Raw genomic sequence first — 23616 nt, forward strand, 5'->3', positions numbered from 1 at the left:
GAAGGAGCTTTTGGATTTGTGCCGAGAGTTGCAGCTGCAACTAAAAGTCAGTCAATACCAAACTCCACAGTGTTTCACTGAGGGTAAGCACAATATTTATTTGTGTCATTAAAGCTGACAGTGGCATAACACAATTAACAGCCCAGTTTTTATATTTTGTTAGGAAGGTTGCCAAAGAAATGGGCCTTAAGTTCTAAAAGATTGTGATCTTCAGGCTTAAGGTAACATGCTGAGGGAGATTTTATTTTTTCAGCGGAAGAAAGGTATTATTTAGTCAAACGGGGGTAATCTGTGTGTATTGCCGTTAATAACTGTGTAATATATACCTGGCTGCTAAATCCTTAGAACTGTTACAAGGTGTGTATTTTGTAAATTGTGTAACTTGCTGCTGTTAAATACCAACCGCAATATGCGCTAGATGTGCAATATAGATGCCGTTAATAACTGTGTAATATACACCTGGCTGCTAAATCCTAAGAACTGTTACAGGATGTGTATTTAGAAAATTATGTAACTTTTAATTTTTTATTATATTTTTTATTATATCATAACTTAGTACTTTTTTTAATGCATGTCACATATTTAACATATGTAACATTAAGCTGTCTGTTGCTCTTTTTCCTGCTGTAACTACGCAAATTTCCCTTCCGTGGGACTAATAAAGGTATTCTGATTCTGACTCTGATTTGGTTGTGCATATGTATTGAGTGTCGGTTTATTTTTTTAATGAGAGAGTTGATTACCATTGCTTGCTCCATTGGAACCACTTGATCCCTGTGGATCTGTCTGATACTGCTAGCGTGTCCTTTCAGTGCGTTCTCCAGAGCACCCCGGGGCTGTACACACAAACAATAAGCAGAGGATACAGAAGTTTGATGCAGTTCAATCTTTAATTACTGCAGGTAATTACAGTAATATAAACTCAATGATTTATTTGTCCTTGCTTCCTTCCTTCCTGCCTCAGAAATGCAGGCACACACTAATCCTTCTGTGGCATGTCCCATGTGTCTTTAAAATGGCACAGTTCCTGTACTATGTGCTCTGCATGTGCCTTGAATGTGTGTGTGAGTGTTTTCAGGGTGAATGGGCACCTTGTTCGAACCAACTGAGCATGAAACAAAATTATGTTCTGCACAGTCTGTCCAAATGTATGTTTGCACTTGTGGTTTAAAAAAATGTCTATATCATTGCTACAGTCTACAACATAATGCTTAAGAGGCAATAGAAACGTGTCTTGTTTTAACGTATCATTATAAAATAAATGTTGATTGCACAATGCAAGGGCTGTGCATTAATGACACCAACAATGTTTAGGTTGGTCCTCTATCAGATCGCTTTCATTCTGCAATTCTGTCTGCTACCTGGTTCAGTCTTGTGGGTAAATGAAAGCTCTATTGACAGAGCAAAGCAATGGCAAACAAAATGCACTGTGTTCAGTTCAGTGTTGCAAACTCTTTTGAAAAGAGTGAAAAGTAGTGAAAAATGAAAGTAGCTAGCACTAGTTGAAGTAGAGTAAAGTAAAAACCATTTACATATAACTAACCCTGTTTTGGTTTAACTGCAGTTCTGTAAGAATAACTTACATAACTAGAGAATGCAATTCCTTAAGAAATTGCTAGTGGGAATGCTTTATGCTGAAAATGTGATGCGAAACTGCTATGCTGAAATGTAATGTGTAAGAAGAAAGTGAAGAATTTAGATTAAAATGATACATGAACAGTGGGGGCTTGAATGTGTGATGAGAGAAGAAAAGAAAGTAAAAAGGCTTGGAAAAGCCGCAGAATATTTGAACTGCAAACTTGTGAACTAACTTGATGGCGAATGATCTGTCGCCATGGCAACGGCATTTGACGACACCCTTTAATACGCTTAGATGCGTTGATGGCTGCATCGTTACCAAACCTGTGAAGTTTTGGGCTGTTAGTGTTTTTTGAAAACCGTTTTTCAAGGCGAGCATTGTTTTGCCATGGCAACGGCATTTGAAGAAATCTAAAAACTGTCCCGGATGTCTTCATGGCTGGACTGTTAGTACACATGTGAAGTTTGAGCACTTTTTAAACATTTTCAAACATTTTCATAGGAGTTATAGCGATCATGTTTTATGGCGAGGGATGCGTTTCCATGGAAATGGCTTATGATGAGATCTCAGATTTGGCGTAGAGCTGTTGAGGCATGGACTGGTGATATACAAGTGAAGATTGGGGGACGATTGGACCGTGTTGATTGGATTTACAGCCACATCGTGTTTCATGGCGAGTGGTCCGTCGCCATGGCAACGGCATTTGATGACACCCCATACTACGCTTAGATGCGTTGATGGCTGCATCGTTACCAAACCTGCGAAGTTCTAGGCTGTTATGAGTATTTTCACTGAAGTTATGAGAAAACCATGTTTCAAGGCGAGCATTATGTTGCCATGGCAACGGCATTTGAAGAAATCTCAAAATTGTCCTGTAGATGTCTTCACGGCTCGACTGTTAGCACACTGCTATCTGAAGTCTGCTGCTCTGAGCATGTCAGTTGGAGTGATGACATCATCGTGTTCCATTACACAGGTGTTTATAGTTGAGCTAACGAGCTCTGTAGAGATCAAAGGCTTCATTGTTCTGAATGAGAGATAAACCTCTTACATGTGAACGTTTTGTGGAAGAACCGTAACAGATATCTGTGAAATTTCCAAACGTGAAGCATGTCAAGGAAGTTGAGTATCTGAAGTGTAATTTTTGTGTAGTTTCGGGTTAATAATGTGGCCTTTTTGGCAGTTTAACTAAAGGTGTGCGGCTGCTGCCGTGAGGAAATATCTGCCTGAAATTACAATGGGTATTAATGGGGGAATGTTGAATGTTTTTGTCACTTCATGCCCTCAAAAAGCATTTAGTTTAATTATTTTTGCTTAATTATTTGTCATTTTTCAAGCTACAAGATGTTTTCCTACATTTGTCATGATAAATTATGTCTCAGGAATGTAGGGTTTAGGAGTTATGGCAGTTTTAAAAAAAAATATGAATGCGAATTTCAAGCCTTCCTCCACTCTAGCTGTGACATCACACAATCTAGTTAATGTTAAAATGTGAAGAAAACCTCTAAAACAAGGTCTGAACAATGTTTAATATCTCTAAAAGTAAGAATCAGATTTAAAAGTTGTTTTACACGAATTATGTCAGAAAGATGGAATGAGGTTTCTGAGTGAAAGTATGAATGAACAGTTAGCAGTTGAAGTCGCATGAAGATTTGTTGAAGTCTGACGATTTCCTCCATTGACTTTAATGTTAAAAATTTGATGTATTATGGGATGTATCTCTGGAATTATGAAAGTTATGAATGAGAAAAGTAATAGCAATCGATTCCCGACCGAGCTGAACATTTTGATGTTCGAACGGAGTTTCTGCGATGTTCAATGCGGGAGGAGAAGAGGGCCAAAATAATCCGGCGGAATAATAATAAAAATGTTGTCCGTAGAAGAACAGTTAGTTGGAATGCTGTTAACAGCATGGAATGCTGATGTTGGAATGCTGTTAACAGCATTCCAACTAAATAATTCAAAGCAAAGTGTATTACCTATGTGTGTGAAACATAACTTTTATCACATTTCTTTATCATTTTGGCATTTGATTGATGAAAGCAGCTTCATGTTGTTACTTTAATCTGTTGATACGATAATGATGAGACTCACCAGTTGGTCTGCCTGAGCCTCCAGGTCAGTAGAGAAGGACAGGAGATCCGAGATAGTTACTCCTTTGTTTAACTAGAACAACAAAACCAAAACATACACTCATGAAGCAGGGATCATAGTTTCAGTCTTTATTGGAGTTTGTATTTTTCCAATGAAATAGACTTCTCAGCCCAAATGAGTACTCTTTTGAATAAGCATATTACAAGTGAATATGATCAGTAGAGGAATAGAGAGAAGCATTAGATCTTTTTTTGAAATATTTGTATTAAATTCATATTCTATAAATGTATACCTCAGTTAGGTAGGCTTCATAGTTGATATGTCCGATTCCAGAGTTGGCGAAGTTGATGAGGTTGTCTCTGCCGGCCTGCTCCAGCAGCTTGACGTCCTGTAGGTCCACCTGCACTCCCTCCAACACTTTGGCCAGATCCTTGTTGTACTGTTGTTTAAAACACTTCAACTGATAAGTAACCTTTCATCTTGCTTACCCAATGCATCGGTAACACAGGTTTTTATCGGCATTTCCTACAGAGTGCAGTGAGACTTACCACAGTTCTGTTGAGGAAGGAGTTGATGTTGAACATCTTCTCCAGCTGCAGAGAATGGTACAGACCTTTGTTCTCATAGCAGTCCCTACGAGACAAACACAGTACAGTCACACGCTGAAACTCCTCTAGTGTACACTTTTTGTGCTACTGGTAGTAAACAGTGATCTTTATGTCAAGTATGAACAGTGTTAGTTGTTGGTATATTACCTGTACATGCCTCCCAAAGTCAATTCAATGTTAGGATTCTGAAACAGCATCCCAGGAAGGAAGTTCTTCTTGGCGGGATGAACCAGGAATGGAGTGTCTATGATCTACACACACACATGCATTTTCATCAGCCACAGTGTTCTGATGTAACATGATTTCGCTCCGAGAGGCAGAGGAGAGATGATTCAGGAAAAGAAGTGAGCTTGTTTTCTGCACCTTGAATAGCTGTCGGTTAGCGAGGGGTTCACACAACATCTTCTCCACGTTGCCTCCAATAACAAACAAGGTCGACACAATGGCCATCAGCACCCAGACGGACATAAAAGAGAAGCCAACTCCACTGAAAGACCAACAGACACAAACACAGTTATCTTGTACTACCTGTTTCCTGCATCCATCATCTTTTACAATTGCTACTTCTATGATTTTATATGGTCACTTTAAATATTATATACATATACACTGCTAATTAGTTTGGTGGTCTACTTATCTGTTATTTATTTTTTACTTATTGTGTTTTTTATTGTTAATAACGTGTGAACCACTTAGTCATTTTTGAATATTCTCTTAATAAGCCCTCTTGTCACTCCTCTCAGTTTGAGGGTTGTACACTTTTGGAAACATACGCCATTAGCAGGTTGCCGCCGGTGTTTGACAGGCAGCCTCGTGTTGTTGGTGTAACTTGCTCGTCGTAGCCGCAGACGCCACACAGCAGTCCGAGGGTGTTAAAGGCCAGGACCAAGACCACCATGCAGAGCACTGCCACACAGGTGACCCACCTGCGAGACACACACACACACACACACACACACACACACACACACACACACACACACACACACACACACACACACACACACACACACACACACACACAGACAGACAGACAGACAGACAGACAGACAGACAGACAGACAGACAGACAGACAGACAGACAGACAGACAGACAGACAGACAGACAGACAGACAGACAGACAGACAGACAGACAGACAGACAGACAGACAGACAGACAGACAGACAGACAGACAGACAGACAGACAGACAGACAGACAGACAGACAGACAGACAGACAGACAGACAGACAGACAGACAGACAGACAGACAGACAGACAGACAGACAGACAGACAGACAGACAGACAGACAGACAGACAGACAGACAGACAGACAGACAGACAGACAGACAGACACACACACACACACACACACACACACACACACACACACACACACACACACACACACACACACACACACACACACACACACACACACACACACACACACACACACACACACACTACCTTGACATAATCTCCCCTTTTAGGTTGATAGGCAATTGAGTATTCACAGAAACACAGAGAACCCGGTGAATGTTAAGTCCAATATTCACTGTCTGTCAGCTCTGATTTAGTTTTGAGGGAAATATCTGTCCCTTCAGCTGCTAAATACTCCTCTTTGTTCATTAAATTGTTTCAAATTTAATCTGTCTTTCACGATTTGTGCTAAGCAGGTAGTGTACAGGGATTTTTTAAAACTCTTTTTCGTTGCCTGCTATAGTAGAAAGACCGGTGAGACCGCTGAACCATGAGCTGATACTCACTATAAAGCTCCAAAAAGCAGAGCTGCACATTTGGTGATCATTCTCATGTATGTTCACAATGACAAGCATTTCACATTGTATTTAAAGTTACAGAAATATGGAAAATAGCTGATTCAAGCCTTTTACTAACCCCAAAGATAAAATATGTAACGTAATATATTCCCTTGTAGAGGCCATATTCTTGTTTTCCAGATGGAAAGTTTGTCCCCATAATCTGACAGATTTCTGTTCCTACAACCTATAGTAATAATACATGTAGTCAGACGAACACACACACCTGTAAAAGTCCATTAGGTCAATCTGTGGGTAAAAGGACTCAATATTTTTCTGTCCTTGGGTGAGGAAAATGGTGAAATTGGCGAGAGAAGCTTCCACTGGGAACATCTTGGTGAAGCCGTTGATCTCTGTGCCAATCTTATCCAACATGCCTTTCACTCCTACAATTGAAAACAAAAATATGAACCACAAGTAATCAAAAGGAGTGATGGATTTTTATTCTACATCAATCAGAAGGCCACTCAAATTAGAGGTGAACACTTTAAGGAAAGGGGGGGTGTAACAGAAAAAATAAGGACTTACGAGGTAGAGCTGTGGTTTCATCATTCACAGGTGAAGGTGAAAGAAAAAGAAAATATGAAAGTGAAAGACTACAGTTAGATTTGATCTCTTATCGTTTGTAAAGAAGAAGGGAAAACAGCTATATGTGTTAGGCAAACTAAATAGACACACACACACACACACACACACACACACACACACACACACACACACACACACACACACACACACACACACACACACACACACACACACACACACACACACACACACACACACACACACACACACACACACAGTTAAGTACCTGAGACAATGTTTTTAGTTTGTTCTTTAACCAGTTGTGGTGTATCATTAAAGGATGAGTAACCCTGGAGGTGAAGAGTGAGAAAAGAGAAAATATAAAATTGTTTTAAATAGGGAGGCTTCTTTAAGAATACGATAGGTGAAAAAGATAGTGACAACATAAACAGGAGGAGGATGATGATGATGATGATGATGATGAGCTGGAGACAGAGACTAACCTTTTGTACAATGTTGCTGAGGTCTGTTCTCAGGACAGTATCGACATTGACCAGGGCGTGATTAACATCTGGCAGCTTATGAAGGGAAAGATACAAACATAGATCAGTAAAAATGGCCGTTCAAGATGCTTGTTTCCATTTTCAGTTGTGTTGATTGTGAGACAATCTTTAGTTCCTGGTACCTTAGAGTAGTCAGAGTTGATCCCCAGCTGGGCGAGCGTGGAGCGGATGGTGTTACAGGTGGACGACACAGCTCCATTAGTGCAGGCAGGGTCTGATAAAGTGTTGGAAAGAGAGGCCCGCTCCCCAGATAGACTTGCCTGAAGCTTTGCTGTCCCCTCCTGAAGAACCTCCAGAGAGGAGCTGATGTTCTCCAGAGCCTCTTTAGTCTCCCGCATGGCTGCAGGAAGCAGAGGGAGGATGACATTTTAAAATAGGCTGATCAAAAATCCACATTTACTAAAATAATCCACAACAGTGTGCTGTTTTGTGTTGTCCAACATGTGATCTTCAAATGGTTTACATTAATAGAATGTACATTCACAATTCACAAAACTATCACAGAATTACAAACAGGATGACAACAACGCTGATTACACTGACGACTGACCAACAACCCACAAAGGGAAACCACAATACAAAACACAACAGGGCTTCAGATCAGCTCTGGTTACCTTTGATGGCATTCTCAACTTTAGCTTTAGATAAAAGAAAAATGTGCAGAAATTGGAGAGGAAAAAGGAAGATTAAAAGATGTTGAGGATATGCCTTTAAAGACACCACGGCAGTATTCAAACCATAATAGAGGAAACTGCATATAAAAACGTATCATGTAGCATGACATGATAAGTGCGGCTACAATTCACAAATATATATTGGACATTTGTAGCATTAGTGTGACAATTACATTTTCACTTCACCAAAATAAGGGTTGATTTACAATTTCAGTTTATACCGTGTTTCGGGGGGTGTTTTAATTAAACAACAAAGTTTATCTTGACATGATTAGAAGTCTGAGTTTATGCAAAACATGAGCAGCCATTTACATTGTAGCAACATAATTCATGGATGGAGAGGTTTTTCTTTGATTTTCAAATTGAATGTCACAAATCAGATATGGTGTTATCAACCCTGCATTCTGAAGCTGTGTAAACTGTACAGGAGCTCATTCAGAGTGTGTGTTACCTCCTGCCATCCGCAGCGCATTGTCCAGTGAGGGCACCACCTCTCTCTCCAGCTGACTGTGGATCCTCCCACCAAGTAAAGGTCCAATGTCTGTCATGAAACACAGAGAGATCAGATTATATGAGAAAACTACAGCTAAATATGACGAAACACAGCAAGCCACAGACAACCAAGTGAGATACATTACTCTGTATCACTAAGGAGTTTGTTGGCTTTGCTTTATCTATCATGTTGGCTGTGTTAATCCATTTGGCATTCATTATTGGCTAGCGTGTGAAAATATATTTTATTATAAGTTTTTTATTCGTATCATATTTGGTAGTTCTTAGTCTCCAAGACAAAAGTTTAAAACATTTCAGTCAGTGAAAGAGGAACATATTGTATATATTATTTTTTAGAGGTTTTGTGAAGGAGGGTATTTGTATCCTCTAAGGACATCAGATAAACGTCTTTAAAGGGAGGCACAAAGGTTAAACAAATAATGTAAGTAAACAGTCTGAGTTCAACTCACTGTCAAGGTCTGACAGGACTTTGTTCTTTGCCGTGGTGTACTGGGCTGTCATGTATTCAATTTGCTGCAACAGAAAACAGGCATCACTCATTTAAACATACATTTTCATTTGATATATATAAGGCTTTTAGATAGAAAGGTGTGAGTGTGTGTGTGTGGGGGGGGGGGAGGACATACCGTAGGTGTGTTGTTAGCAAATGTCTTAAGGTCCCTCATGTTGGTGTTGATTAACCTCCGAGTGTTCTTAATCTGGGCGCTGACATTGTGGTTTGCAGCATAGGCGATGAACACTCCCAGGCTACAACACACACATTATTTTATCAATTTTTATATATGATCACATACAGTAGGTACAATTTGACTAAAGTATAGACAGTGTTCACCAGCAGAGGGCAGCATGGCTACATCAAGATGTACTTCTGATCACTCACTGAAAGTTCACACAGACATGTGACAGGCCTGAAAAATCACATTTCTCAGCTACATAACTCTCTTGTATATACTCTCTATGTATATACCTCTTTGGGCTCTTCACAGTCACATGTCAAATACACTTTATGATGTGCAAGAACTTTCTCCTGATGTGGAGTTGAGAGATTTTGCAAAGATCTACATAATGAACAGTCAATAAATGTACTTAATATATGAGTCTCTTTTGGAAACCTCATACTTCACTTACCTTCTAAATTAATCTATTTTGCATCTATTACCTGAGGATTGATAGAGATTTAACTTGATTATGGATAAAGACTTTACCTCACATTTATATCTCAGAAATTACGTACATTTGATGTTGTTAAATACTGTAAAAAACGTACTGTAATCAAATACAAATGTGGCATAGATAACGCTCTCATAATTCAGTGGTGAAAACCAGGATGATGTTGAAGTCTATTAAGGTGTTGAGCTGATGATATGCAAACTTCAGCAGAGTTTTTTAAATGATAACTTTAATAATTACGTTTGTGATTGCTATTCCTGAACTTTGAAGATATCTTACACCTGTTAAAGTTATTCAATGGTATAGCCATATAACTGATTTATTCACTTTGCTGAACCTGAAGAAAAGACTTGATTGAGTGTCAACAGAAGGAAAGATTTTGTGAGAAATAAAATAATTAACCCTGATATATGAATATCACCAATTGATGTACTTACATAGTGTGTGTGTGTGTGTGTGTGTGTGTGTGTGTGTGTGTGTGTGTGTGTGTGTGCGTGCGTGCGTGCGTGCGTGTGTTAGCATGCATATTTGTGATGTGAAAGCACTCATTCAGACAGAGAGCCCCCTTTACAGTCTTTACAGCCCTTTACAGGTGATATCAGTACCACCTAACTGTCCTGCAGTTTCTCTGACTGTGCACTTGTCTCCTACACAGCGGGTGATCTGCTGGTAATCTCCTGTCTGTATGTGAGCAGATGTTTTTAAAGGAGAACTCCACAGATGTACACATTTAAGCTTGTTTAGAGGTCTGGTGGATTATGACAGGATATGTTACCAAAAGGTTTTATAAAGCCTATCGTGGATTCAGTGGGAGCTCTGCAAAATCTGAAAAAGAGGCTTCAGGTGACGACAAGTTTTGAATGAGAAAACAATATACAGCATATAGAGTTAGAAAGCAGTGAGGTTTCCAGACCTCTGTAGCTGCTCCTCATCTCTGATTGAAGCTAGTAGCTGGAGACAACATTAGCCACCACTAGCAGAACATTTCTGAAACTCCTTTTGGACTCTTAGCAGTCAAGGTGCATTAAAGGTAATGTCGGCCTCCAGGGTTTCACGAGAATGAAAAAGACACTTGATTTTTTGTAGAAGATTTCTACAATCTCACACTTCCATGATGCACACAGTGAGAACATACATGAGACCTAATAATACCTTTTAAAAAATCCTCATGATGATAAATAAAGACTCACGACATGAAGACGGAGGTGGCGACGAGCAAGGCGGTGTAGAAACCTCTCTGACAGTCTATGTTTTTTCTTTGTCTCTGGTGCATCTCCCCTCCGCAGTTGTCACAGCAGCGACACACACAGAAACACATGGCGATGATGGGCACCAGGACCACGAACAGGATGCCGATAGTCGCACATATGAGGAAACCCGCCTCGTAGCAGATCGTCTGCAGGAGAGGATATAAACAGTCATCATTCCACCTCACATCCTTTCTGAGACATTTTGGAGTAAAATGTGAAAACATAATGTTTTGAGGAGTTTACCTGTAGTAACAGCACCACATTGTCTGGCTGTGACACACACACACACACACACACACACACACACACACACACACACACACACACACACACACACACACACACACACACACACACACACACACACACACACACACACACACACACACACACACACACACGCACACACACGCACACACACACACACACACACACACACACACACACACACACACACACACACACACACACACACACACACACACGGAAAAAGGGTAAGAAAGACAAACAAATCAAGGTCAGCCAAAAGATTAGGAGGCAGAGGAAACATCATTCTTAAAATCTAGTCTATACAAACATTTTCTCTTGCTTTTATTTTATATCTTATTGTTTTTATTTCACTTCTTTAACTTTTTTTCTAACCACAGTGTCTACTTACTTATTCTCAATTTGCACATTCTTTTTTATTTTATGAATTATATGATGGTTAAAGGTGTTGTAGGTCATTTTGGAGAAACCAGCTCGAGTGCGCTAGAATTTGAAAATACACAGCCGGAAAAAATCTGCCACTTCCTCACAGAGCCCCTCCTCCAACACACACGAACGCGCACATGACCAATGAGGGCACGAGATAAGTTTGTGCACAGATGGAAGGCTGACAGGCAGGTAGGCCATCCAGTTACTTTAGCCGGGCCGGCTCAGATGATTGGTCGTGCTTTTTACAGTACTACGGCTTCCACAGGTGTGTGTCAAAGCACTTAAGGTATTCATTGCTCTCGGGATGTTAAGAGCATTCCATGGAATATGACAAAAAGTGTATCTCGAGCCGGTTTCTCAAACTTACCTACCCCACCTTTAACTGCCTTTTTGTTTTGTAAAGTACTGTTTTTAATAATAACAAGCGTCAAATCTAAGTGGGGGAATCCCAAAAAGCTTGTTGGAATCACAGTAACAAGGCTATTATATTACCCTTTTGTGATTTTTACCATTATGTGTTTAAAATATTATAGAGACTTTATAGATTATTTCATGTTCTATTAAAAAGACCACTCTAAGGCCTTAAAGTCCCATTGAAATGATTACAAATAAATGCAAAAAACTAAATCTCTTACAGGTGTTAAATTAACAAATGTATTAACCAGTTAAGTATCATTACTGCTTATTATCAAGACTAAAATATTGAATCTCAATAATCTTTTCAGCCAAACATACCTTTCTCCATTCTTCTATTTTGATTCCTCCCATGTTTTGTTGAATAACTTTAATAATGAGATCTGAAAAAAAAGATAGAAGAGATAGGTAAGCACACAAGTCTTTCAATCTGCAGAAATGTAATTATAATCACTTGCAGAGTTTACCAGGGTGTATACAGATTGTACAGAACGTGGTATGAGTCATCTGCCAATTTTACAGTACGAACAATCAAACACACTTCCTGCACTACATTTGACGAGCTAAGCTGGAGGGAAAAATCCATTTATCTGTTCATGAGCAGACAACACAGCTTACGAGGATTCATATTTTAATTTCCCGTGGACAGTATTGCGGAAGGATTTATCTACTCTTATATCTGACAGATGTGTGTTTTTACGGAGGCTGTTATTACTGTGTAGTTTGCCGATGAGAAATGCACTTCAGTCCATCTGTCTGTGTGTGTTTTTATAGGTCAGCCATCACTAAGCTCACCTGGATGGTGACTCACCCTAAATGTGAATCGGGGACACGGTGATTTCTGTGCACACGTACTGGCAATAACACTTGTATGCACACAGACTCATTCACAGTATATATTTTACAACATGTAAAGTTAAAAAACACATTATTTACAAGTGGATGTGTGTTCATCTACAGATCAAGAATACAATGTGTACACAAACCAGTGGAGGAATGGAAGCACTTCATTTACTCAAGTATTCTTTCGATGATTATACTTTTTATTTTCTGAAACTTATATATACTTCTACTAAACTACAATTGAGGGATAATATTGAGCTTTTTTTCTGTATTATAATTTTCTCAAATATAATAATAGACAATAATAATAATAGATATAATAATAGAATAATAATAGAAAACTTATATATTATTATGCACTATTATAGAAAGCTAGGCAGCACAAAAAATGGCTACCATTGGCTACAACATGACCTGCTTACACATTAATGCGTAAATATTTAGAAATCAATCAAATGAAACTGTTTTTATTTTTCTGAAACTGCATTTTTGGTTCTCTAGTCTAGATTTATTTTGATGCTTTGTACTTTTACCTATGTACAATGTTTTATTTAGGGTTTTTACTAAAAGTCCATAAATAAAAGATCTGAATACTTATTTCACCAGAGATACAGACATATTTATATCGACATACAGTACATGTTGAATTCAACATATTAACATTGAAGACTGTTTGAAGCTGCATCCCGAGCCAAAGCAATATACTGTATTCCAGTGCTTGCTATCATTCAGTGAGATTTCTCCCATGATATCGGCAAATCACATGATATAAAAACGTCTGCTCTTATCTATTCTTTTGGAAATGCAATATCGTCATAAACAGTAACATGCCTCGGAACAGTAGATGACTCTGCTCTGCTGTTTGCAATGTAAACAGATGGAGGCCAGTTTATCATTTAAAGCTAACACACACACACACACACACACACACACACACACACACACACACACACACACACACACACACACACACACACACACACACACACACACACACACACACACACACACACACACACACACACACACACACACACACACACACACACACACACACACACACACACACACACACACACACACACACACACACACACACACGTGTCCTGATGATATCGTTTAATCAACAAAGACCCCATGGTGGTATCTTTGAACACACTACACTGGTAAATGAGAGAGAAAAGAAGTTTCATTGACTCATATTTGAACACTGTTCAGTCTACACAGTTAATCAAGTGTTTAATTAGATGTTTAGTTGAATAATTGGCTGCAAAGCAACTGCCAACTGTTTCATGTGAGGTTTCAAGTGTGTGTTTTAAAAGTAAAATGTCTCTGAATAAGCCTCAAGTAAAAGAAGTTGAGATTTTGGATATCTTTTGTGACCACGTGGATGATCCTCTCAACAGCAGCACCGTCCTCCTATCCGTCAGGGAGGTGTCTCTCTTTTCCCAGACCTGTTTATAAACCTGCAGGTGTCGTCAGACTGTTATGTCGGGTGAAGACATTTACCTGGTTGAACTCTGCAGATGCAGCACATAAACACATCTGAGTCATCTCCATGCCACCTGTTGTTGCTCAGCTACTTAGTTAGCATTAGCTGCTGAGGGCAGTTAAGCTTAGACAGCTTAGTTCAGTGAACCAACATACAGTAAGAGTAAGCTAATGCAAATGAAAGGAGGGGGGGGGGATGAATCTGAGTTAGACCTAAAGCAAATGAAAAGACCACCGTCTAACTCAAAATAAATCACTTCCTCATCCTGAATATACTGTAGACAAAAGTAAGGAAGTGAGGAACTCATTTCTTTCCAGGGCCGTACCAAATCATTTGAAAGTTTTCATATCGTTTTTTACAATAAGAATTTTTTTTTTCTTTCTTACATTTCTATTATTCAGTTAAAAAAGCTGTATTTCTGCAGGGTTGCAGACTAAGATTAGATAAATAAATATGTGTACTATTTGAAGTATTATTGCTATTAGAACGAATAGATTCTGGCTGTTTATGATTGTTCAATTGTCAACGTGTTTTCATCTAACAGAATAATCTCGTTTAATCAAGATTTCTTAGCTTTCACAATGATTTTCACTGTGGTCAAAACACAGTTTCATGCCGCACACCAAGGGAGCTAGTACTAATTTGTTTTTTCATTAAATACAAAAAACAACAGATTTAATTCAATTAATAATTTTAGCAAAATGTAGGCTTTTCTTTTAAGGTGATGCCAAGAGACATTCAAAGGTTTATATTGACTACAAGCAGAACAAACACACACATAGAAAACACTTTGAAGAGTTAGCGCTGTTGAAGGCCGCACCTACAACCCTCTTACTGCCATGTGTAAATATAGACTCGCACAATCCTCTACGCTAACCTGCTCTGGAAGATTATTGGAAGGTGGCGGCAAAGCCTTAGGCAACCCAACAACCATCTTTACTTTTTATGTTAAAGGCCTTATTTAAAGTAAAGTCAGCCCCACACACAGAAAACACAAAGGGCATTTTTTATCCTGCATTCACCTAAACCCTGTTAACTGTGAAGTATATTAGCCAAACTTAAAAACCTAAATCTATAACTTGAAGCATTCAGTGGGAGAGATGATGAAGAAATACATCCATACATGTTGGTCAGTCTCTGCTCCCTGGACAGTGGATTTGAACACGTTATAGTATTTGGAAAAGCAAGTTAAACCCAGACTGGAGAAATGAAAGTTTCTGAATACATTCAATCATTACAAAAATGGAAGACGGTTAGGGTAATAATGGGGCCATGGTGGAGTTACTGGTAGAGAAAAGTGCAGGAAAATAAATGATTGGCTACATTATTGGCTATATTTCCCAGCAGTAAAGTTTCAGTTGTGCTCTTTAGCTTGTCACCCCTTATAATGCAGCGATGTTTATGTTGTCGTGCGACCACTCATGACGAGTGATATTCAAATCTGGGATTGTTTATACAAGAAATCACAAATGCCAGGTGCAAATCATACAAAAGTAATACTATACATTATGTCACAACAAGAAAAAAACAAATGTTATTTGTAAAATAAATGCATATGTCCAAAAGACCTGAAACTTCTTAACATGTATTTTCTGTGCAGTTAAACATTATGTTACACAGCGAGTTCATCAGGTTAACCCTAAGAAGGGGCTTCTGACCCCCCATCATTGGAACCACTGACACTAACAGTTTTCCCAAGAGTAGATTTAAATAGTTTTGAAATAAGTTGAATTGGTAGGACAAAGTGAGATTGCAGCTCTCACTTTCATAAATGTATATTATAAAACCACAATGGGAACCTAAAGTGATTCTGTGGGATGCAATTCAAAAGGTGTTACGCGATAGTCAGGTCAGGTTATGAAGTACTTCCTGGTTGTTGCTTTAAATACTACTAACTGTTTGGTACACATAATGACACAAGGCTATAAGCACCGTATGTATTCTGAAGGCACCAGGAGCCAAAGAAAGTTACACAGCCCGCTGTGAGCTGGCCAAAGTAACTAAGAGGATTATATGGTATTTTCTCCTGTTTGCACTAGACACTTTATTAGACACTGCCCACAAGATGTTATAATATGGATCAGGTAAAGAGAGATAACAGACTGAAACAATATTGTTTTGATCAACTTTTCTGACCTATGGAATATAAGAGAATAGATATTTTTGGATTTAGGTATTCAAGATTTTATAATTACAAGACATTCACATCTACTTCAGAAGCAGGAAAGGTTGCAATTTTATTTTGTTCAACTTCAAATGTAGTTAAAGAATTAATTGATCTGCAAAAGTGTTGCTTTACAGAAATAAATTAATCCCGGTGTTTATTCTTTCCTTCCTCCCTTGTTTTGCAGATATCCTTATCAGGAAACTAATCAAGTTATTTATTTTGTTGTTAATTCAATTTAAGGCCTTATCTCCCTGATGAACAACATGTTTTTAACCAGTGAGTAATTAAACAAACAGATAAATACCCAGACTATGACCCACTTTCAGTACGTTCGTGCAGTCTGCGAGCCAGCATTCGTAAGTGTGTATTTGTGTGTTTGTGTGTGTAAGTGTGTGTGTGTTACAATGCCATCTGTAGCTGCGGTAGCTGTGTTAGCATTAGCCCTGTTGATGCTAATCCTCTAATCTACCCTGTGTGTATCAGGGGATAAGACACACGCCCTCCTCACATAGTGCAGGAGTATAAAATGCATCTTCCTTATGATACGTCACACAGATTTGTAAAGAGGGATGAGCGATCCAGATCCTGACAACAACCAATGAACCAATGATGACCTGTGATTCACGCTACAGCAGCTGTCCTGGAAACCTGAAACATTCATAATAAAACAGGGATTTGTGGAGATTTGTCTACAGACTTGTTGTGAGATTGTTCTTCAACATTAGACCAATGTTCTTGCAAGGACAATCAACTTCCTTTCCTCAGTCTACCTTACATTGGTTTGTAATTCTCCATCTCAAACTCCAGACAACCTCAGCCCCTGTGACCCCAACCGGTCACCACCGCAAGAGCTAAATATAACTCAAGTCCTTTCTACAACCATGTACACGGGCACGCATTGGGCCACCGACAATACATTACTCGTATCAACGAAACATTCTAGGGTATCAACGTCAGAATCAGTACTTTAAGTTGTGAGTTTAGTGTTTTTGACCCTAAGAGACACCGATGCATTAATCAATAACAAAATCCACAGCTCCTCTCTCTGCTCCAGAAGATTTAAAAAATATATATCCCAAAACCCAAAGATTATCATTAATATAATTTAAGAAGATTTATCTCAGGGACAAACTATGTTTTTTGTATGTAATTGTGATTACCTATATGGTGTTTATTTTAGAAATAACCTATATTTATTTTAGAGCTACATTGATTGGATGAATAATTTAGTGGGAAGGCTGTTAACAGCATTCCAACTATTTGTTCTTCTACGCACAAAATTCTTTAATTTTATTCCGCCCGTTATTTTGCCGGTCTTCTCCTCCCGCATTGAACATCGCAGAAACTCCGTTCAAAAATCTAAACGTTCAGCTCGGTTGGGAATCGAGTGCTATTACCTTTATCATTCATAACTTTCAAAATTCCAGAGATATATCCCATAATTCATCAAATTGTTAACCATTGAAGTCAATGGAGAAAATCTTCAGACTTGAACAATCTTCATACGACTTCAACTGCTAACTGTTCCTTCATACTTTCACTCAGAAACCTCATTCCAACTTTAAGATTTTAGACATCTTTCTGACATTATTTGTGTACCACAACTTTTAAATCTGATTCTTCGATTTAGAGATATTAAACATTGTTCAGACCTTGGTACAGAGGCCTTCTTCAGATTTTAACATTAACTAGAGTGCGTGATGTCACAACTAGAGTGGAGGAAATCTTGAAATTTGCCTTCATATTCTTTTTTTAAACTGCCATAATTCCCAAACCCTACATTCCTGAGACATCATTTATCATGACAAATGTAGGAAAAAATCTCGTAGCTTGAAAAATGATAAATAATTAAGCAAAAATAATTAAACAAAATGCCTCTTGAGGGCATGAAGTGACAAAAACTTTCGAAAAGTACACAAAAAGCACACTTCAGATACTCAAGGTCCTTGAGATGCTTCACGCTTTGAAATTTCACCGATATCTGTTACGGTTCTTCAACAAAACGTTCACATGTAAGAGGTTTATCTCTCATTCAGAACAATGGAAACCTTTGATCTCTGGACACCTCGTTAGCTCAAATATATTGAGCTCTACGTCAATTATGGGTATCCAGTGTTTCCCCTAGGATGGAGTCATAGCAGCGGTCCTAAGGCACGTGGGCCCAGCATGATGTGAGCGCGGAGCGCGTGGAATTTTTTAGTGTGTGCAAGTGCGAAGTGCGCCCCGCCAATTTGTTTCTATGTCTCAGCACAAGAAAGGCTCTTGAGGCCTAGTACCAGGGCCGGTTCTAGACTATTTGCTGCCCTAGGTGAGATTTTAGGCGACATTTTATGTGTAAAGAATAAATGAAAAATCTCTACAAAAGACAAATACACTGCAAAAACAGAAACTTATTAACATAGGTAATAGACTTCAAAATGGCTTCAAATGTATTCAGTATTTTATGAACATGTTTGAATTGGTGGGTGGACGTCACATCCTCTAGGGGGGTCCGGGGGTATGCACCCCCAGGAAGATTTTTTTTTATTACATTTTACAGTAAAATGCTTCAATCTGGTGCACTTTGAGCACACATTTACGAGAGACCTGATCTAGGGGGTACAACTCTAAAACGCCCATATGAAAAAGATCGGTTGACATTTGAATAATCAAATAAGTATGTGAACATAACCAATAACTTACCATAGCCAATAACAAATAAATGTAGCTTATTTTATTTTTGTTGTTCATTCATATCTTATTTTACCTAGTTAACCTAGCGCCCACCGTACAAGGCAAATTAAACGTGTAACCGGGGTGAAAAGGGTGTTACATTTACTTAATTATGAAAACTTCACAGGTTTGGTAACGATGCAGCCATCAACGCATCTAAGCGTATTATGGGGTGTCATCAAATGCCGTTGCCATGGCGACAGACCACTTGCTATGAAACACGATGTCGCTGTAAGTCCAATGGACACGGTCCAATTGTCCCCCAATCTTCACTTGTATATCACCGGTCCATGCCTCAACAGCTCTACGCCAAATCTAAGATCTCACCATATGTCGTTTCCATGGAAACACATCCCTCGCCATAAAACATGATGTCGCTATAACTCCTATGAAAATGTTCAAAAAGTGCTCAAACTTCACATGTGAGCTAACAGTCCAGCCGTGACGACATCTACATGAGAGTTTTGAGATTTCTTCAAATGCCATTGCCATGGTAACACAAGGTTCACCATGAAACACGATTTTCTCATAACTTCAGTGAAAATGCTCCAAACGGCTCAAAACTTCACAGGTTTGGTAACGATGCAGCCATCAACGCATCTAAGCGTATTATGGGATGTCATCAAATGCCGTTGGCATGGCGACAGATCATTCGCCATCAAGTTAGTTCAAAAGTTTGCAGTTCAAATATTCTGCTGCTTTTCCAAGCCTTTTTACTTTCTTTTCTTCTCTCATCACACATTCAAGCCCCCAGTGTTCATGTATCATGTCAATCTAAATTATACACTTTCTTCTTACACATTACATTTCAGCATAGCAATTCAGCGTCAGCTTTTCAGCATAAAGCATTCCCACTAGCAATTTCTTCAGGAATTGCATTCTCTAGTTGATCTTTAATATTGAGTATATTGGATCTTTCCTGTAGAAATGGCAGGGGATGCTATATATTTTTGCTTTTCCTCCTACTATGTTAACTGAATATCTTTGGGTTTTGTACAGAAAAAGATTTTGGGAATCTTGGATGGACATGTTTCCGTATTTTGTGAGCTTTTATAGACCCAGCGGTTATTGATAATGAAAATAATGGTTAGTTGCAGCTCTTCATGAAGAACAGTTGTAGCTGTGTTTTACATTGCCTTTAATTCTTGCTCAGGTGGTTTGAGTACCCTCAAAAGTTTTTATTCATAATGATCTCTTTGAAGTTTTTGGATTCACAAACAAATGGATTTATAAGGAAGTGATATTGTGGCCTTTTCCAAATAAATAGCTTTTTTTAATTGAACTACTGGCCCTCTCTTTGCAAAGTTAATTTAGTGGATTAAGTTGGTTGGCAGTCACCTGAGCCTAATGTCTTCAGTAAAGCAGATGTAAACAATGTAATATTGAACCTGAAAGTATGTCTGTTGTGTTTATTATGTCTCAATCAACAGGCAGGATTTAGAATGATTATGATATGTGGGATTGTGAAAGGACATCCAGGTGGTCTCTACCTATTTGTGTGTATGACAGTAATAAATACTGGAAAGTCCCCGGCAGCAGCAGCAGCATATGGTCCAGCGGATTAAGGTATTACGAAGGGATGCAGGTGACAGAGAAAGCCTCCTCTAATCGCTGATCTGCTAATTGATTACCAAGCCAGCGGCAGTGACCCTGGACACCAAAATGGCAGCAATTTAAAACCTTCAATCCTCCAACGTGACCACTCACAGCCGTACATACGGTACACAAACAAAACACTTTTAGTTGGTTGTAGCTCTATATATCCATCAATTAACCGCAATACACCAGGTGGCCAGGTGTATATATATATATACCATGTGTGTATTGATTAAAGACGGACCTGATCACCTTTTAATCACCGCGGTAATGTTACAGCATTGGCACCCAAGAGGATCATTTATGAGCTATTGATCCCAATAATCTGCTCATAGTGTTAGTTTTTGAGCTCAACACAAGCACATATCATCAAAGCATGCCGTCCCTAACCGCACGTGTGCTGTTTTGAACCAGAAGTGTCTTAATTAGGTGTGTTGTATAGAAGTCATGCATCAAGTCAGCCATTCAATTCAAAGTTGAAGAAAAATACAGATTCAGCAGTAGTGTGCAAACATTTCCGGCAAGCTCTTTGAGGTTTCCCATGTTTTTTGGACTTTGTTGTTTAGATTGTGACGTAAATTAGATCAGTTAGTCTGTGATGCTTCAGACCGCTAGATCAGGATTTCTGAAATAATATGACCAGTGACCCCTCTACACAGGTTGTCGCTTGCTTTGCAAGTTTATGTGAAAACACAGATTTCCTTATGGCTTGTTTTTTAAGGTTTTTTCAGAGACAAAATTATTTATTTATTTTCCTTTCAATTTAATCATTTTGTCACCACCTAAAACCCCAAGTAGAGGACCATTTGGCTATATTTGAAGGCGAAGACAGATGGTGTAACCAGACAGACCACTGGCCAAAGTTTCTGCTATCTATCCCAGTGACTATCCAAAACTCATAGTCATTGAACACTGATGGATTAGTAACATGCATTATTATCATGTTCCCATCATTAATTAACGGCATACATTTTTTCTGCCAGCTTCCCATTGCAGTGTGATGGACCCCTTAGTAGAGATCAGTGGTGAAAAGTAATTGGTAAAAGTAGATTTACTCTAGTACTTAAGTACAATTCTGAGGGACTTGTAATTTACTTGAGTATTTGAATTCGTTGCATACTTTATACTTATACCCCACTACAAATCAGAGCTATATAGTGTACTTTTATTCCACTATATTTACTCTATTTCGTACCTTTAGTTACTTTGCAGATGTTGTTTATTGATGAGAAATATAATCAACACTGAATGCAAACTAACTGCACCTTTACCAGCTTTGATAAACACTTTAATGCATCAATAATTGTAATCAAAACATATAATATTATTCTGAAATATATGCTTTTTTTGGTACTTTACTTATTTTGACAGTCATACTTTTGTACTTTTAATTGAAGGACTTGTACTTGTAACAGAGTTCCTACACTTCTACTTTTACTCAAGTACAAGATCTGAGTACTTCTTCCACCTCTGGTACTGACTCACAAGTTCTTAATTTATTCAATCATACTTGTATTGCATGCCATACGTTATCATCATGTTTGTATCTTGTTTATTCTTTATATCTTAACGGTTTGGGTTCACGGAGACAACCGCCGTTAAAATCCTTTGCAGTGACATTAAAGCTGAAAACCCCTCATCAGGTAATATGGTGAGTTTGACACCTTTTAGGGTAACTCCTAGTCTCCTACATTAGGTTATTTAGTGATATATAAGCGTTGTGTTTACGCAGAATGACTTGAAGAAAAAGAGCTGAGAGTCCTCCTCAGAGGGGAATAAAACCCGGAGTAAAGATGAGGAACCTGGGTGGGGAGGAGGTGGGTGGGATAATCTCACCTTTAGGAAAGTTGTTCGGCTGAACAACGTAGAGAAAAGCGTGGACCATGTGGAAGAGAAGCCCAATAGGTCCTGGCTCAAAGTAAGCGTGGGTATCGTAAACAGCAGCCGGTACAAACCCAAAATCCAACGGCTCCACAGGGGGAGGGGACCGCTGTCTCTGCGGTTCCGCCCGGGCCTCCACCGGGGTCCCGTCCCTCTCCTCCGCCTGCTGCTCGCCGCTGGTGGTGGCCCCCCAGCAGAGCAGCAGGACGAGCCAACTTGTCCACAACATGGCTCAGAAAAGTCCAGCTTTATACAAAAAAAATTCAGTAAAAATCCTAGCCCCTAGGGGTTGAAGAGGGGAGACGGACGAAACACACCTGTCCCTCCCGGAGGTTTATCCCCGCAGTTCACTATCAACCGTCAGAAACTTTTAAACTTCACATCCAACGGTCGAGTTTCAGCCGTTATCTCCTGCTTGTTTCCCGGTACGGAGACATTTTCTCGGATTTCTACTACGACGACAAAAGAGGACTAACGGACGAGGATGTGCTCGTGGTCTCGGTGTCCTCGCTCACTCTCACCGGCCCTAATCCCCCCGTGCACGTAAAACCCCAGAACGCGCGCGCTCGCTGAAAGCTCGCCGGCTGTGCCGCGCGACACCGTGGATTCAAATAGTATTTCTATTTTTCTTTTACTTTGAATTTAACATGCCAGTGTCAAATAGTGTTTAACCAATCTGATATCCGCGCGACACCGTGGAGTCAAATCAGTCAGTGGTGGAAAGTAACTAAATACTTTTACTCAAGAAGCATACTGTAATTAAACACACATTAAGGCAGGTTAGGCTACGTGTAAATTCACTGAGTATTTCTATTTTTCTTTTACTTTGAATTTAACATGCCAGTGTCAAATAGTGTTTGACCAATCTGATTTCCAGGTTAATAACCTTTCTTATATGCTTAATTTCTTATCTTATATCTTAATTTTTTATGATAACATATTTAAATGTATATTTTAAAAATCATTTTAACATTTTAAATGTAGGCTATATTGATACAACTGTATCCCCAGAAGGACATCCTAAAGCTACCCATAT

General features: G+C 38.9%; 1 protein-coding gene across 8 annotated transcripts in view; it reads right to left on the reverse strand.

The window, feature by feature from the left end:
- prom1b (prominin 1 b) overlaps nucleotides 1-23183 on the reverse strand; it is a 30009-nt gene extending 6826 nt beyond the window's left edge. For 2 of the 8 annotated variants that reach the window (XM_079669442.1, XM_079669441.1), the window contains exons 1-19: nucleotides 22536-23181; nucleotides 12211-12272; nucleotides 11023-11049; nucleotides 10720-10925; nucleotides 8986-9106; nucleotides 8809-8872; nucleotides 8298-8387; nucleotides 7295-7512; nucleotides 7113-7187; nucleotides 6896-6959; nucleotides 6610-6618; nucleotides 6308-6467; nucleotides 5055-5207; nucleotides 4645-4768; nucleotides 4429-4532; nucleotides 4222-4306; nucleotides 3966-4112; nucleotides 3674-3745; nucleotides 744-836 (exon numbers count right to left, since the gene is read on the reverse strand). In XM_079669442.1, coding sequence (XP_079525568.1) covers nucleotides 744-836; nucleotides 3674-3745; nucleotides 3966-4112; nucleotides 4222-4306; nucleotides 4429-4532; nucleotides 4645-4768; nucleotides 5055-5207; nucleotides 6308-6467; nucleotides 6610-6618; nucleotides 6896-6959; nucleotides 7113-7187; nucleotides 7295-7512; nucleotides 8298-8387; nucleotides 8809-8872; nucleotides 8986-9106; nucleotides 10720-10925; nucleotides 11023-11049; nucleotides 12211-12272; nucleotides 22536-22809 — 2148 coding nt within the window. In that variant the 5' untranslated portion in view covers nucleotides 22810-23181. Of the gene's footprint in view, nucleotides 1-743; nucleotides 837-3673; nucleotides 3746-3965; nucleotides 4113-4221; nucleotides 4307-4428; nucleotides 4533-4644; nucleotides 4769-5054; nucleotides 5208-6307; nucleotides 6468-6609; nucleotides 6619-6895; nucleotides 6960-7112; nucleotides 7188-7294; nucleotides 7513-8297; nucleotides 8388-8808; nucleotides 8873-8985; nucleotides 9107-10719; nucleotides 10926-11022; nucleotides 11050-12210; nucleotides 12273-22535 lie in introns of all 8 variants that reach the window. The other 6 variants (XM_079669443.1, XM_079669444.1, XM_079669437.1 and 3 more) reach the window with 5 other exon arrangements.
- Between the last annotated feature and the right edge of the window lie 433 nt (nucleotides 23184-23616).

Source organism: Notothenia rossii, assembly GCF_949606895.1.
Source record: "Notothenia rossii genome assembly, chromosome: 1".
In the NCBI taxonomy this organism is placed as follows: domain Eukaryota; kingdom Metazoa; phylum Chordata; class Actinopteri; order Perciformes; family Nototheniidae; genus Notothenia; species Notothenia rossii.